General features: G+C 40.4%; 1 protein-coding gene across 3 annotated transcripts in view; it reads left to right on the top strand.

Moving 5' to 3' along the window:
- LOC121881564 (neuronal PAS domain-containing protein 3) overlaps positions 1 to 12,706 on the top strand; it is a 367,402-nt gene that overhangs the window by 338,900 nt on the left and 15,796 nt on the right. For all 3 annotated transcript variants that reach the window (XM_042389431.1, XM_042389430.1, XM_042389429.1), the window contains 2 exons: positions 914 to 1,107; positions 4,605 to 4,711. In XM_042389431.1, the coding sequence (XP_042245365.1) occupies positions 914 to 1,107; positions 4,605 to 4,711 (301 nt within the window). The remainder of the gene's footprint in view (positions 1 to 913; positions 1,108 to 4,604; positions 4,712 to 12,706) is intronic.

Below are 12,706 nucleotides of genomic sequence, written 5' to 3'. Positions count from 1 at the left end.
TGAATAAAAAATACGAGGAGATATTATTGATGGTCACTACAAAAATGCACTAAAAGAAAAATGAATATACTTTAAAAAAAAAGACTCCAGCAGGTCCTGGGATCAGATGTGTTTGCTGTGTGACCAAGTTGCAGAAACGTCACGTCTCATATTAGTTGTTTGTTGCTTCGATATGAGGAGCTTAAAGACCTTTAAGACAAGATCCAGTGATCACAAACACTGTGTGTTAATACAGCTAAACTCACAATATGGTTCTCATTTATGTATTTTTCTGTTTCTGTTGTCAGACAACAGAACACGTATAAAATTTGATCACAGTTCATAAATACCATGTTGACCAGCCGTCATGATCAAGCTGCTGAGCTGCAGATAAAATTATTATTTTACGATGAAATAAACAAATACTCAGGTTAATGACATCAGCTGTGATGTGAGATCAGCTGTACTGACATTTAAAATTTATTTTATGTTGTTAGAAAGCTCTTTGTTTTATTTTTAAGATGCCATTTAGCTTGTTTCTCTAACATTTCTAACAATTTAATCATTTTTTTTAATCACATTTCTGTTTAATTCTAGTTTTATGGCAAATTCTGTGTTATCTGTCTTATGTTTTTTGTGATTCGTTATTGCTGCACGTCGGCCAAAACACTCTGGAAAAAGACTCTTTAATACAGGAATCTGGAAACCAACAAGGCTTTTCTAGTTCAATAAGGGTTAAATCAAATAAAAAAATATAATAAATTGGAAAATAAGATGTGTCAGTGCACATGAAAATGATCTGGTGATGCACTAAAGAAAATCTACTAAAGTAATAATAAACAAACTAATAACCTTTGACCTTTGACCTCATATTTCTCCTCCTGCTGAGGTTAATCCATGTCCTCTCTGAATGTTTGTCTCCTCCTCCGGTCAGGTGATCCACATCACGGGGCGTCTGCGGATCAGGATGGCGCTCACACACAGCCGCTCGGTACCCAATCAGATCATGGGGATGGTGGTGGTGGCTCACGCCCTCCCGCCGCCCACCATCAACGAGGTTCGCATCGACTGTCAGATGTTCGTCACCCGAGTCAACATGGACCTCAAGATCGTCTACTGCGAGAACAGGTAGAAGAAAGGAAACGAGCCGTGTGATGCCACATTTTATTTTGAAACAATTCTTTTCTCAACGTACAATGTGAAATTTGTACGGAAGACCAGAGAGGACATAAAAGTCTCATGATAAAAAATCACATATAGGTTTTCAGAAAATGTGAAGATCCAAACATAAGTATTGTGTTCTGTCACTTCAGGTGAGAAAAATATGACAATTTCTTTCATATTATTTAACCTGCCATTTCATAATTTCTACATGAAAATATTTGTTACATTTTTAAAGTTAAAATACAAAACCTGAAATGTACGGAAGGCAAGAAAAGACAAAAAAAAGCTACAAGTGAAAACCCAAATGCTGTAATTTTTTTTTTTTTTTTTACATACAAAATGTTTTATGTTGATATGACAACACACAGTACTGTGCAAAGGTTTTAGTCAATAAAACTAAAGTGAGGAATGTTTCAAAAATAATGTCATGAATAGTTTTAATTGATCAGTTAATTTGATCCAAAGTTGAGTAAACAGCAGAAACTTAAAGTAAATTAATATGTTGCTGTGAGCAGCTTCGCCTTTAAACCAGCAGCAGTTCTCAGTGTTTCAGCTACTCGACAGGTCGGTTGTTCCTGCATCTTGGAGAAGTCGCCACAGTTCTTCTGTGGATTTCAGCGTCTGAGAAAATATGACAATTTTTTTTGTAACCTGCCATTTCATAATTTCTACGTGAAAATGTTTGTTCCATTTGTAAAGTTCCATCACACATAGAAAATTTCATGTTTACATTCAAGTTCACTGAGCACATGTGCTTTGAATTCACGTTTTTGTACTTTTTTTTTCCTTTTGAGTACAAAACCTTAAATTTACATAAGGCAAGAAAAGACAAAAAAAAAGCCACAAGTGAAAACCCAAATGCTGTAATATTTTTTTCATACAAAATGTTGTATGTTGATATGACAATATACAGTACTGTGCAAGCGTTTTATTCACTAAAACTAAAGTGAGGATGGTTTCATTAATAGTTTTTATCTATCAGTTAACTTCAGAATTGAGTAAAGTAAATCAATATGTTGCTGTGAGCAGCTTTGTCTTTAAAACAGCAGCAGTTCTCGGTGTCTCAGGTTCTCGACAGGTCGGTTGTTCCTGCATCTTGGAGAAGTCGCAGCAGTTCTTCTCTCTCCATGATGTTGAGATCAGAGTCCATCTGTTGCAGGACTCCTTGTTATTCTTGTTGCTGAACACGGTTCTTAGTTATGACTCTGGCTGGATGTTTGTGCTCGTTGTCCTGCTGCAGAATAAATTGCCTCCCTGATGGTGTTGCATTATGGAGAATAATGGAAATGTCTAAAATGCCCTAAAACTTTTGCACAATACCGTACTTCCATATTTCCAAACTTTATTTTATTCCACTAACTTTTAAAAAGCTACATATAAACTGTCAAGATTAGAGCTAGAGCAATAAATTAACCATGACAATATTTTGGCTGATATTAGCTTTTTACAGATAAAAGTATCCGTGTACATGTCGGCCAATAAATCAAGAATGTTTGTTTACATTATGCATTTGTGAAAAATATCTGCCTCCAAAATCCAGGTTTATTGTTTGTTATGCAGCAATTACAAAACAATTTTAGTTGTTGATGATATGCTAAAAAACAAAAAGTATTTTTCTCACTTATGTCGTCTTTGAGCTTCCATATAATTTTACTTTTTTTTTTTTTTTGGAATGAGCTTGTTTTACATTCATCTGATCATTTAATTGACTTTTTTTTTTTAGAGAAACTGCTTCTACATATCCAATTTTTCGAGCACCGGTGTGAAATACAAAAAAACTCGATTTTACTGACTATTTCTGCATTCATGCTTCATACCTGCTGTTCAAGGGAGGAAAAAAAAAAAAAAAAAAAAGTTGTCTCCCTTGTCGGAGCTTCTTATTCATGAGGAAGTCTGACCCAATCCTCCCTGGTGAAATATGTCGCTGATGGATCTATCTCCTTCCCTCTGTCCAGATAAAGCAGATAGGCATCAGGATCTCGCTCAGGAGTTAACCGGCCCGACCGGGGAGATTCATATCAGACGGGAAAAAAAAAAATAACCCCTTCATGTTTTATTATAAAAAGAGAGGCGGAAAAAATGATAGTAGACAGATTGCTTTTTTTGTGGGTGGAAAAAGGGACACAATGCAAGGCAGATGATGATATTCAATGCGGAGCGACAGAAATCGTCGCCGCGGCGAACAGACAAGCGTTGCTCCCATTACAGCCCCATTTTGAGGATGAGTTTCTAAGAGAATGAGAAAATGGGAGGATGGGTTTTTCTAAAGAACAGAGTGTGCTGTTATCTGCCTGCCAGACATTAGTCTCTCTCCCCCCCGACCGTCCTCTATCAGAATGATACCGGGGAAATTGTTCTGTCTATCCTGTGGCAAATTTGTTCAAATTAAACCTTTTAAAGCGGCTCTGTGTTACCTGTACAATAGACAGACAGGCTTCTGTCTCTGTTGTTTGGTTATAAAGCTTTTTTTTTTTTTTTTTTTTTTACTTCCCTGAATCCTTCTTTTTAATTGGCAAGTACCAGAACTGTACAGAGAAAATTGTCCCGGTGTGACAAGTTATATATTTCAGAGTTTCACAACACTTGCTGCTACTTGCAGTTCAGTGTAGGAGCTCAACGCAATGCGAAGAAACCAAACCAAACACGGTGAAATGTACATTTCAGCTTACAGATATTCTCAAAATCATGTGAGAAAAAATAAGTTGCAGAGAGGCCACAGTGGAGAGATTTAAACCTCTCCAACAATTTGTTCTTCATCTTATCAAATCTCTCAGTTGTGCAGATGAGAAGAGTTTATTGAATTCTACTTTAAAATTGGATTTAAGTGTAAGATGCTGGTTTTGTGTGATTAAGGAATTAGGTCTATATTTATAATTTGTGGCTCTACTGGAATATCTTTGCATGATTTCCAGTTAAAAACTCCTTATTCATCTTCTACTGGTCCTTTATGCAGCCCCTCAGTTCAGCCTCTGTCTGAAACAGGCCGTTTTAGCTCCTGTCTCTTTAAGGCCCCGCCTCCTGATGAGCCCACTCTGCTCTGATTGGTCAGCTTCAGGAAGCCTAAACAAACTATAGTAGCAGGATTTCACTTCTTGTTCTCCTTCTTTACTCAAAATATAAACTTCTCAAATCCATCCATACATGTTGGAGCTGAATCAGATCTGAAATATGAGAGCTGGCAACGTCAACAACCTTAGCAACCACCTTAGCAACCAAGGCTACAGAACGGACGGATGTTTATAGGCTTTTGCGATGAGCCGACGTCGGTTCATCGGCAAGGTAGAAAAGCAGGTTGAAGCCCTGAGTTTTGACTTGCAGGCAGCATTCAACATATGTTCACCTCAAATTTTGAAACTTTGACCATGTTTAATATTCAACATAACAAACATATAGTATTCTTTTTATCAGTGAATATATTTTCCAGTCTGTTGTAATGTTGTTAACGTGTTTGTGTGTCTCAGGATCAGCGACTACATGGATCTGACTCCAGTGGACATCGTGGGGAAGAGGTGCTACCAGTTCATTCATGCCGAAGACGTGGAGGGAATCAGACAGAGTCACCTGGACTGTGAGTACTGTCACCACCTGACTCTATACTCCGCTCTGATTGGATAATGAAGTCAGCTGATTGAGATCGGAAAAAGCAGTTGACAAAACGATCTCGGCTCGAGGTGCAGTTACTCGCTTGTTCTGCAGCTTTTCGACTGAATCTTTTTTTGTCCCAACTTCCTGCATAAAGTGGTGCCACCTTGTGGATTTTAACTTCTATTTCAGCTTCTTTCTTCTGTTCACCTACAACTGCAAAAACAAAAATTTAGCTCTTTCTAGTCAAAGTTTGCACACTAGTCTGACCTGATATTTTGATCAGATTTATACTTTAGCAAAAAAACAATTTTCAGACATGTTGGACAGCGTTTTGTCCCACAGGAGCTCCTCTACATCTCCTATAAGGACAATATTACTGCGGTAGTATTTCTACATTTAAAACTTTGAAAGTTAAAGGCCACTTAGAGAGATTTTGCTCTCTTGTATCTTTGAAAAGTTTCTTTACAGCAGCAACTCTACAATCTTATTACCCTTGTCAGGAAGCATAATACACTCTCCCTCTCTAACAAACAAACACACACACACACACACACACACATAGAGGCAGAGGTTTGGTGTCCCTGTTTAGTGGCTGTCTGGATGATTTGCAGCATGCTGTTTGTTGCTGCAGCCAGATCTTTACTGTGGTGGTAAAAGCTGAGGAGGCGTTCAGAGCTGCACAGCATTTCACGGTGTGTCGGAGGCAGTGAAGGCGTTTAGGCAGAACGCCAAATAATAACAACTACAAAGCAAGGACAACAGGCCTGATGGGACAGTCACATGCAGTCAGACACGTTCAACTTCAGTCAAATACAGTCGGCTGCAGCTGAGAGTCAGTTACTGTCATGTACAGGAAGCTGCAGAGCATCAGAGATCAGTTCATCAGATCTCATTAGAGTTTATTCTTGTTTTAAGGTGCTGCTTCATCTCACTGACCACAGAGTCGAAGGCAGTATTTCCCAAATTATTGTGAGGGCAGCAAAGTTTTGCATCATTGCACTTTTTTTTTGTATTTAGCAGGATATTCACCAAGAATACAAATGTAAATTAACCCAGCCACAGATCATCTGATTTGCATAAAACGCTGCTAGAACTGGGCAACGTGGCCAAAAAATCAGGTCGATTCACATTTTTGATGAACTTTTGTTTGCCTGCAAAATGCAGGATTGAAACATCATATTTATTTAGGACAGTTGAGCAAGAATAATAAAAATAACTGCGCCGCCTGCAGGCTGGTGATGCAGCATCGGAGACAAACTGGAACAAGTAAAATCTGGAAACTGTTCGGTCGATTCCCAGCACTTCAAGTCTCTTAAACCAGACATGATACCTCATCAGCAAACACAAACCGAGAGCAGAGATCAGTGTCAGAGTCATTCTCAGTCTGTCCTTCTCGTAGATATGACAGATGTAGCCAAAGACAGCTCGCCACCTGGAGTCACCGCGGTCCCGTAAACTGCAGCAGGTGAACATGTAGTGAAACTAATCACGTCACAGTTTACGGGACTGTTGTGACCAACCAGCAACCTCCAGGGCTAAAAAAATGAAGCCAATGCTGAAGTGCCAAAAACTGCAGTTCCTCGAATGGCCACTTGAGGCTCCAAAAGCGAGTCAATCCCCATAGACCCCCATGTTAAAATACCCAACTTTACAGCAGAAATAAACATGTTTACAGCCTGGTACAATTTCAAGCTAATTTCCCCTTTCATGACAACTGTACGGGAGGTGAACCTTTTATATAACTCACCTGTTTAAATGTTATTAAGCCATAAAGTTATGCATAATTAAGGATGTGGCTGCTAGGTGGCTTGTTTCAGCAACCAGGCTTCATTCGGCCACCTCAGCTCCGCCTCTCTGCCCATTTTCGATTAGCTGGGAGTCAGGCACTGCCAAGATGGCGATGGCTGAAGCTACAAAACCGCTCGTCAGAAACCAACGTGTGACATCACGGTGGCTACATCCATATTCTTTACAGTCTATGATCGTGACTCAAATTGGCTAATTTAGCGGTTAGCATTGATGTTACTTTTTGACAAAAATAATTTTTTTTTGCATATTGATTGATTTTACGTAGTTACCGTGACGTCACTCGTTGGTTTCTGAAGAGCGGTTTTGAAGCTCAAAGCGAGCCGCTCCAGCCGTCGCCATCTTGGTAGTGCGTGACTCTGCCTAACTCCCAGCCAATCAAAAATGGGCAAAGAGGCGGGCCGAATGACTGAAACAAGCCACCTAGCGGCTGGCGGACCTGTCACTCAAAGCAGCCATGTCCTTCATTATGCAGAACTTTACGGCTTAATAAAATTTAAACGGATGAGTTATAAAAAAATTCATCCTCCGTACAGTTGTCATGAAAAGAGAAATTAGCTACAGAGACCAAAACCAGTTTTTTGTACCAGGCTGTAAACATGTTTATTTCTGCTGTAAAGTTGGACATTTTAACATGGGGGTCTATGGGGATTGACTCGCTTTTGGAGCCTCAAGTGGTCGTTCAAGGAACTGCAGTTTTTGGCACTTCCACATTGGCTTCATTTTACAGCCCCGGCGGTTGCCGCTTGGTTTTGACGTGTTTTACACATGTCTGTAAAGTAATGGAGCACAAAAGAAAGTGTTTTCTGCTGCTGAACTGGGAATACTGGTTGAGGAGAAGACATTTTTGCACATGTGTATTCATCCCACATGACAAATGCTGTATGTGAGGAAATATGAGTTGAATAAGTTATTAAAAATCAGTTAAACATCTTTTCACCTGCCTGAGTTCTGGCTGCCGTCGCCGCTGTCGTAACACCTGACAAAACTAAATCATGTCACACACCTCCAGGACAAATTAAAAAAAAAACAGCATGAAGATCCATGAAACTTTTTCAATTACCGTCTCCTGAAAGTTCCCGAGCATCACCAGAGTGGCAATCAGGAAGTGACTCTACGGCGGCCCGGCGGGGTCAGACAGAACAAGGGGGGGGGGGGTTTAGGATGTGTAAAACAGGGGAAAAAAGGAAGTGAAATATGAAGGGAGATTATTCCTCTCTGTCTGCTGTGAGGATGGGAGGTCAGGGAGGCGAGCCGGCAGCCAGCGGTTTAAATGACTTGGTTTTAGTCGAGCGTAGTCTAATACAGCACCTTCAGTCACCTCGGCTGCTCGTTTTATTCTTCCTCTTTCAAAATTAATTTCCTCTCTGAAAGGGGGGCTTTCAGAAATGGATGGCTACGGGGCGCTGGAGGTGCTTCGTGTCTTTTCTTTTTTTTTTCATCTCTCTCTCTCTCTCTCTCTCTCTTTCTTCATCCTCCCCGTCAAATGGAGCGCGGTCAGATTGTTCTGAAATCTGCCTTTCTTCGGGGGCGGTTTAATTCGGTGGCTTATGAACTTCGCCGCTGATTGTGTGGAAGCTGATTTCAGAGCAGCGGTCTAATGATTCTCCACTTTTTCAGCAAACGTGGAGAAGTTTTCTGCCTAATTGGATGTGTGACAAATCCGGTTTGTGTTTGGTGGTTGTGAGGAGTTTTTGGATTGGAAAATTTATTTTCAGCTGTGTGGTTTTGTTGATTTTGTGCACATTAGAGACTCCAATCAGTATTTTTTACTCCCAAACATCTTCATGTTGGTTTAGATGGATTTATATTGTCCTCTTTTTTTGCAGTGTATGTTCTTTCTTTCTTTATTTGTTTGCACAAAAGATTTTTTCTAAAATATTTAAAGATTTGATACGAACACAAAGACATTCAGACAACATGCTCAAGTATACATGAATTTTAAGAGAACAAACACTTGTGCAGGACAGGTTGGAAGCTAAAAGATGTCTGCTAAAACACCCAAGACAAACAGAATTGCATTAAATAAAAATAATGAGGATGGAAAGACTACACAATAAAGAAAACAAGAAATAGAAAGAAGAATAGTTTGTTGTTTCTTATTATTTTATGCATACAGCTGTATTCAGTGGATATCTGGAAATGTTTTCTTCAAGATTAAACATCTTCAATTCAAGCCGACACAAATTAAAGATGTTTTTGGCCACTAGGTCATTTGCATTCTTACATTTTTGACTCTTTTTACCCAAATAAAGGAACTAAAGCAGGATGAAAAGGGTCAGTGTGCTCGTTGGAAACTCCGGGGTGGGAGTGAAAGGAGCTGCGTCATCATTTTTTGTAACTTTCATAACACTTTTACCTAACTCGGCCTTCTCTGAGGTTCCTGTTTGTGTTTTTCCACCATTTTTCAGTAGCATGAAGTTTAGGAAGATTTCACAACAACTTTATATGGAATCATAAAGAAGTTGCAGCATCTCTAAGAAACCTCATGATTATCTAACTCAGGAATAGTTTGTCCTTTGTGCAGCAAGGTGAAAAGTAAAGATGGTGGATGGTTGTCTATTATCCATCACAATCCCCTAACCCTAACCCCTTACCCTAACCCTAACCCTAACCCCCTAACCCTAACCCCTAACCCTAACCCTAATCCTAGCCCTAACCCCCTAGCCCTAAACCTAACTCTGGCCCTTAACTCTAACCCCTAACCCTAACTCTGGCCCCTAACCCTTAACCCTAACCCTAACTCTGGCCCCTAACCCTAACCCTAGCCCTAAACCTAACTCTGGCCCCTAACCCTAACCCCTAACCCCTAACCCTAACTCTGGCCCCTAACCCTAACCCCAGCCCTAAACCTAACTCTGGTCCCTAACCCTAACCCCTAACCCTAACTCTGGCCCCTAACTCTAACCCTAACCCCTAACCCTAATCCTAGCCCTAACCCTAACCCTAACTCTGGCCCCTAACACTAACCCCCTAACCCTAACCCTAACCCTAACTCTGGCCCCTAACCCTAACCCTAACCCTAACCCTAACCCCTAACCCTAACTCTGGCCCCTAACTCTAACCCTAACCCCTAACCCTAATCCTAGCCCTAACCCTAACCCTAACTCTGGCCCCTAACACTAACCCCCTAACCCTAACCCTAACCCTAACTCTGGCCCCTAACCCTAACCCTAACCCTAACCCTAACTCTGGCCCCTAACGCTAACCCTAACTCTGGCCCCTAACCCTAACCCCCTAATCCTAACCCTAACCCTAACTCTGGCCCCTAACCCTAACCCTAACCCTAACCCCCTAGCCCTAAACCTAACTCTGGCCCCTAACCCTAACCCTAACCCCCTAGCCCTAACCCTAGCCCTAAACCTAACTCTGGCCCCTAACCCTAACCCCCTAACCCTAACCCTAACCCTAACTCTGGCCCCTAACCCTAACCCTAACCCTAACCCCCTAGCCCTAAACCTAACTCTGGCCCCTAACCCTAACCCTAACCCCCTAGCCCTAACCCTTGCCCTAGCCCTAACCCTAGCCCCTAACCCTAACCCAATTTTGTTTTAGTACATAAATATCAGTCACAGATAATTGTTACTTTGCTCAGCGGAAGCTCAGAGTTTTGCAGTTTCTTGTAGTTTTTGTCAAAAAGTGGCAGCAGATTTTTAAGGGAGTGAAAAAAAAAACCCTCTTCATGCTCTTTCTTTCTGTTTTTGCGGAACAGCAGCAGCTCGCAGGCTTCGATTTCTTTGTGGGATTTATTTCCACGTCTGCACTCGGTTCCCCCGCTGCTGCAGGAGTCAGATAGTTGGGGGAATCGATCAAGGTGTATTTTAGAGGGATAGCCTGTTCTCTCAACAGGGATCTAAATTTTAAAAGGCTTCTTTTTAAGTGGAGGACGAGGCGTGATCCCTCTCTGTGAAGAGGCGTCACTCTCTAAGTCTCTATCATTACCTGCTGACAGCCGGTCTTAGCTCGGGTCAGATCTCAAAGTCAATCTGTCCTCAGTTCCACTCCGAGAACAGAGAGAAAGAAGAGAAAGAAGGTGAACTCGTCTTTTCACAAAGAAAAGGGAGGGAACCGGAGTGATTTGTAGGCAGAGAAAAGGGAGGAAAAGGAGAGAAATACTTGGCACAGGGGATGAAGAGAGAAATTCGGCTTTTCTCAAAGAAAGGGAGAGAAATGGGGAGCGAGTGATTTTCAGATAGAGAAAAGAAAAGAACAGAGGACAAAATGCTCTTTTTTTTTTTTCAAGGAGAGTCTGCAGGTGGAGGAAGAAGTTTCACTTGTCAGGGCGAATGAGAAAAGGCAAAAGGATAAAAGAGGAAAATACCCATCTTTTCACAAAGAAAGAGGGATCAGAAAAAGCATTATAAGGTGTAAAAAAAAAAAAAAAGAGAGAAATAAGGTGCAGAACTTTTTCGGAGGAGGAGATATTTGCAAAAAAAAAAAAAAAAAGAGGATAAAGGAGGATGTAGTGACGGTTTTACAGAAAGATGGAGGAAAAAAGAAGGTTGGTTGGTTTTAAAGAAATAAAGTAGAACAAAAAAAAGTTAGAAAAAAAAAGTTAGAAAGAGATCGTTGTTCTCAAGTCAAGTCAGTTTTATTTATATAAGCAACCAAATCACAACAGGTGATCAAGAAAGACTCCTCCTCCTCACAATAAGAGCAAAGACAGGGATATCCAGAGAGAAGTTGACAGTTATTATATTCTTTATATGTTAGGAGTGTTACAGCTTCACAGAATCATCAGTCAACCCTAAACCTGCAACAGCTCCAACAGTCTCCGCTGCAAGAAGTTGAACCTGAACTTCAGCTACTTTTTTTTTTTGAAAATTCATTTATGCACGTTTGTAGGTTTTTCACGAGTCTGTTTTAGAAAAGATCTAACTTTTTCCCAACAGGACAGAACAGAACTAGACTGAAAATTACTTGTGTTTTAACAATAAAAGCAGGAGACTGGAGGAGGGTATACTACAAAAAGTAGAGATTTTCCTCTCTGGTTCTCAGAGGACATGATGGAAACTGTCTTAATAACAAAAAAAAGAAGATGTTCACTTTTTTTAGAAAAATAATCACAAAAAGAAAAACAATGCTTAGTTTTTTTTTTAGACTAAAACACACAGGAACAGAGGAAAAAGAGCATTTTGACAGACAGAGAAGACGACAGTAAAGAGACAGACGAGATGTTTGGGGAAGAGAGAGAGAGAGAGAAGATCGAGAGACATATAAACACAGTGGAGGGGGGAAAAGGGAAGAGTGAGAGAGAGAGAGCGAGAGACTTGCACAGAAGTGAAAGCTCGGTGGATTTAAGCCTGCAGGCGTTTTAGCAGAGCTCGTCTCTCCGGACTAACAATGCCTTTAATGAATCCACACACACACACACACACACACACTAAAAGGCATTTTTTTTAATGTGTCTGCAGACAAAACACACACACACACACACACACACCTGTGAAACTATCAACACAGGTACATTAGTTAAACACACAAAAAAAGCCTTTCGGGACAGAAGAACATGAACAAACCTCGACGACATGAGACACAAACTGTAGAAAACACCAGACGAGGCGACATTTTTGACAGCAGAGAAAAGGTTGTTCTTTACTATTGTTTGCAGGATATACAGCACACAGGATCACAATAAGATGGTTCATTCACACAATACAATCACCACACACACTTAATAAAACACTAGAAACATTACAAAACACACCAGCTAGTAAAACTTTCAAGTCCCTCAGAGGAATGAGTGTGCTAACTGAACTGTTCTTCTGTTTTTCTAAGTATTTATATACAGTATATATGCTCTACTGTGTCAGTTAGATCTATATTGAGAGCATGGATACGTGTGGGAACATCAGAGGAGATGTCAAAAAGGAGACTGTAACCTGCTGGAGGCCTGTTAAAGTAGAAGATCTGTATGTCAAAGAGGACGTCATGCACATTTCCAGCTCTGTATTTATATACTGGGGCTCTACTGGAATATCTTTGTATGATTTCCAGTTCAAAAAAACTCCTTATTTATCTTCTACTGGTACTTTATGCAGCCCCTCAGTTCAGCCTCTGTCTGAAACAGGATGTTTTAGCTCCTGTCTCTTATTTTTACGTTCTCATTTTTACAGTAGTTATGGTTTTGGAAATTTAACCTCTTTTAACATCAGAACATCAACAGAACAGT

This window comes from Thunnus maccoyii, chromosome 16, assembly GCF_910596095.1.
Source record: "Thunnus maccoyii chromosome 16, fThuMac1.1, whole genome shotgun sequence".
Lineage (NCBI taxonomy): Eukaryota > Metazoa > Chordata > Actinopteri > Scombriformes > Scombridae > Thunnus > Thunnus maccoyii.
This window is presented reverse-complemented; position numbering and strand designations above follow the sequence as displayed.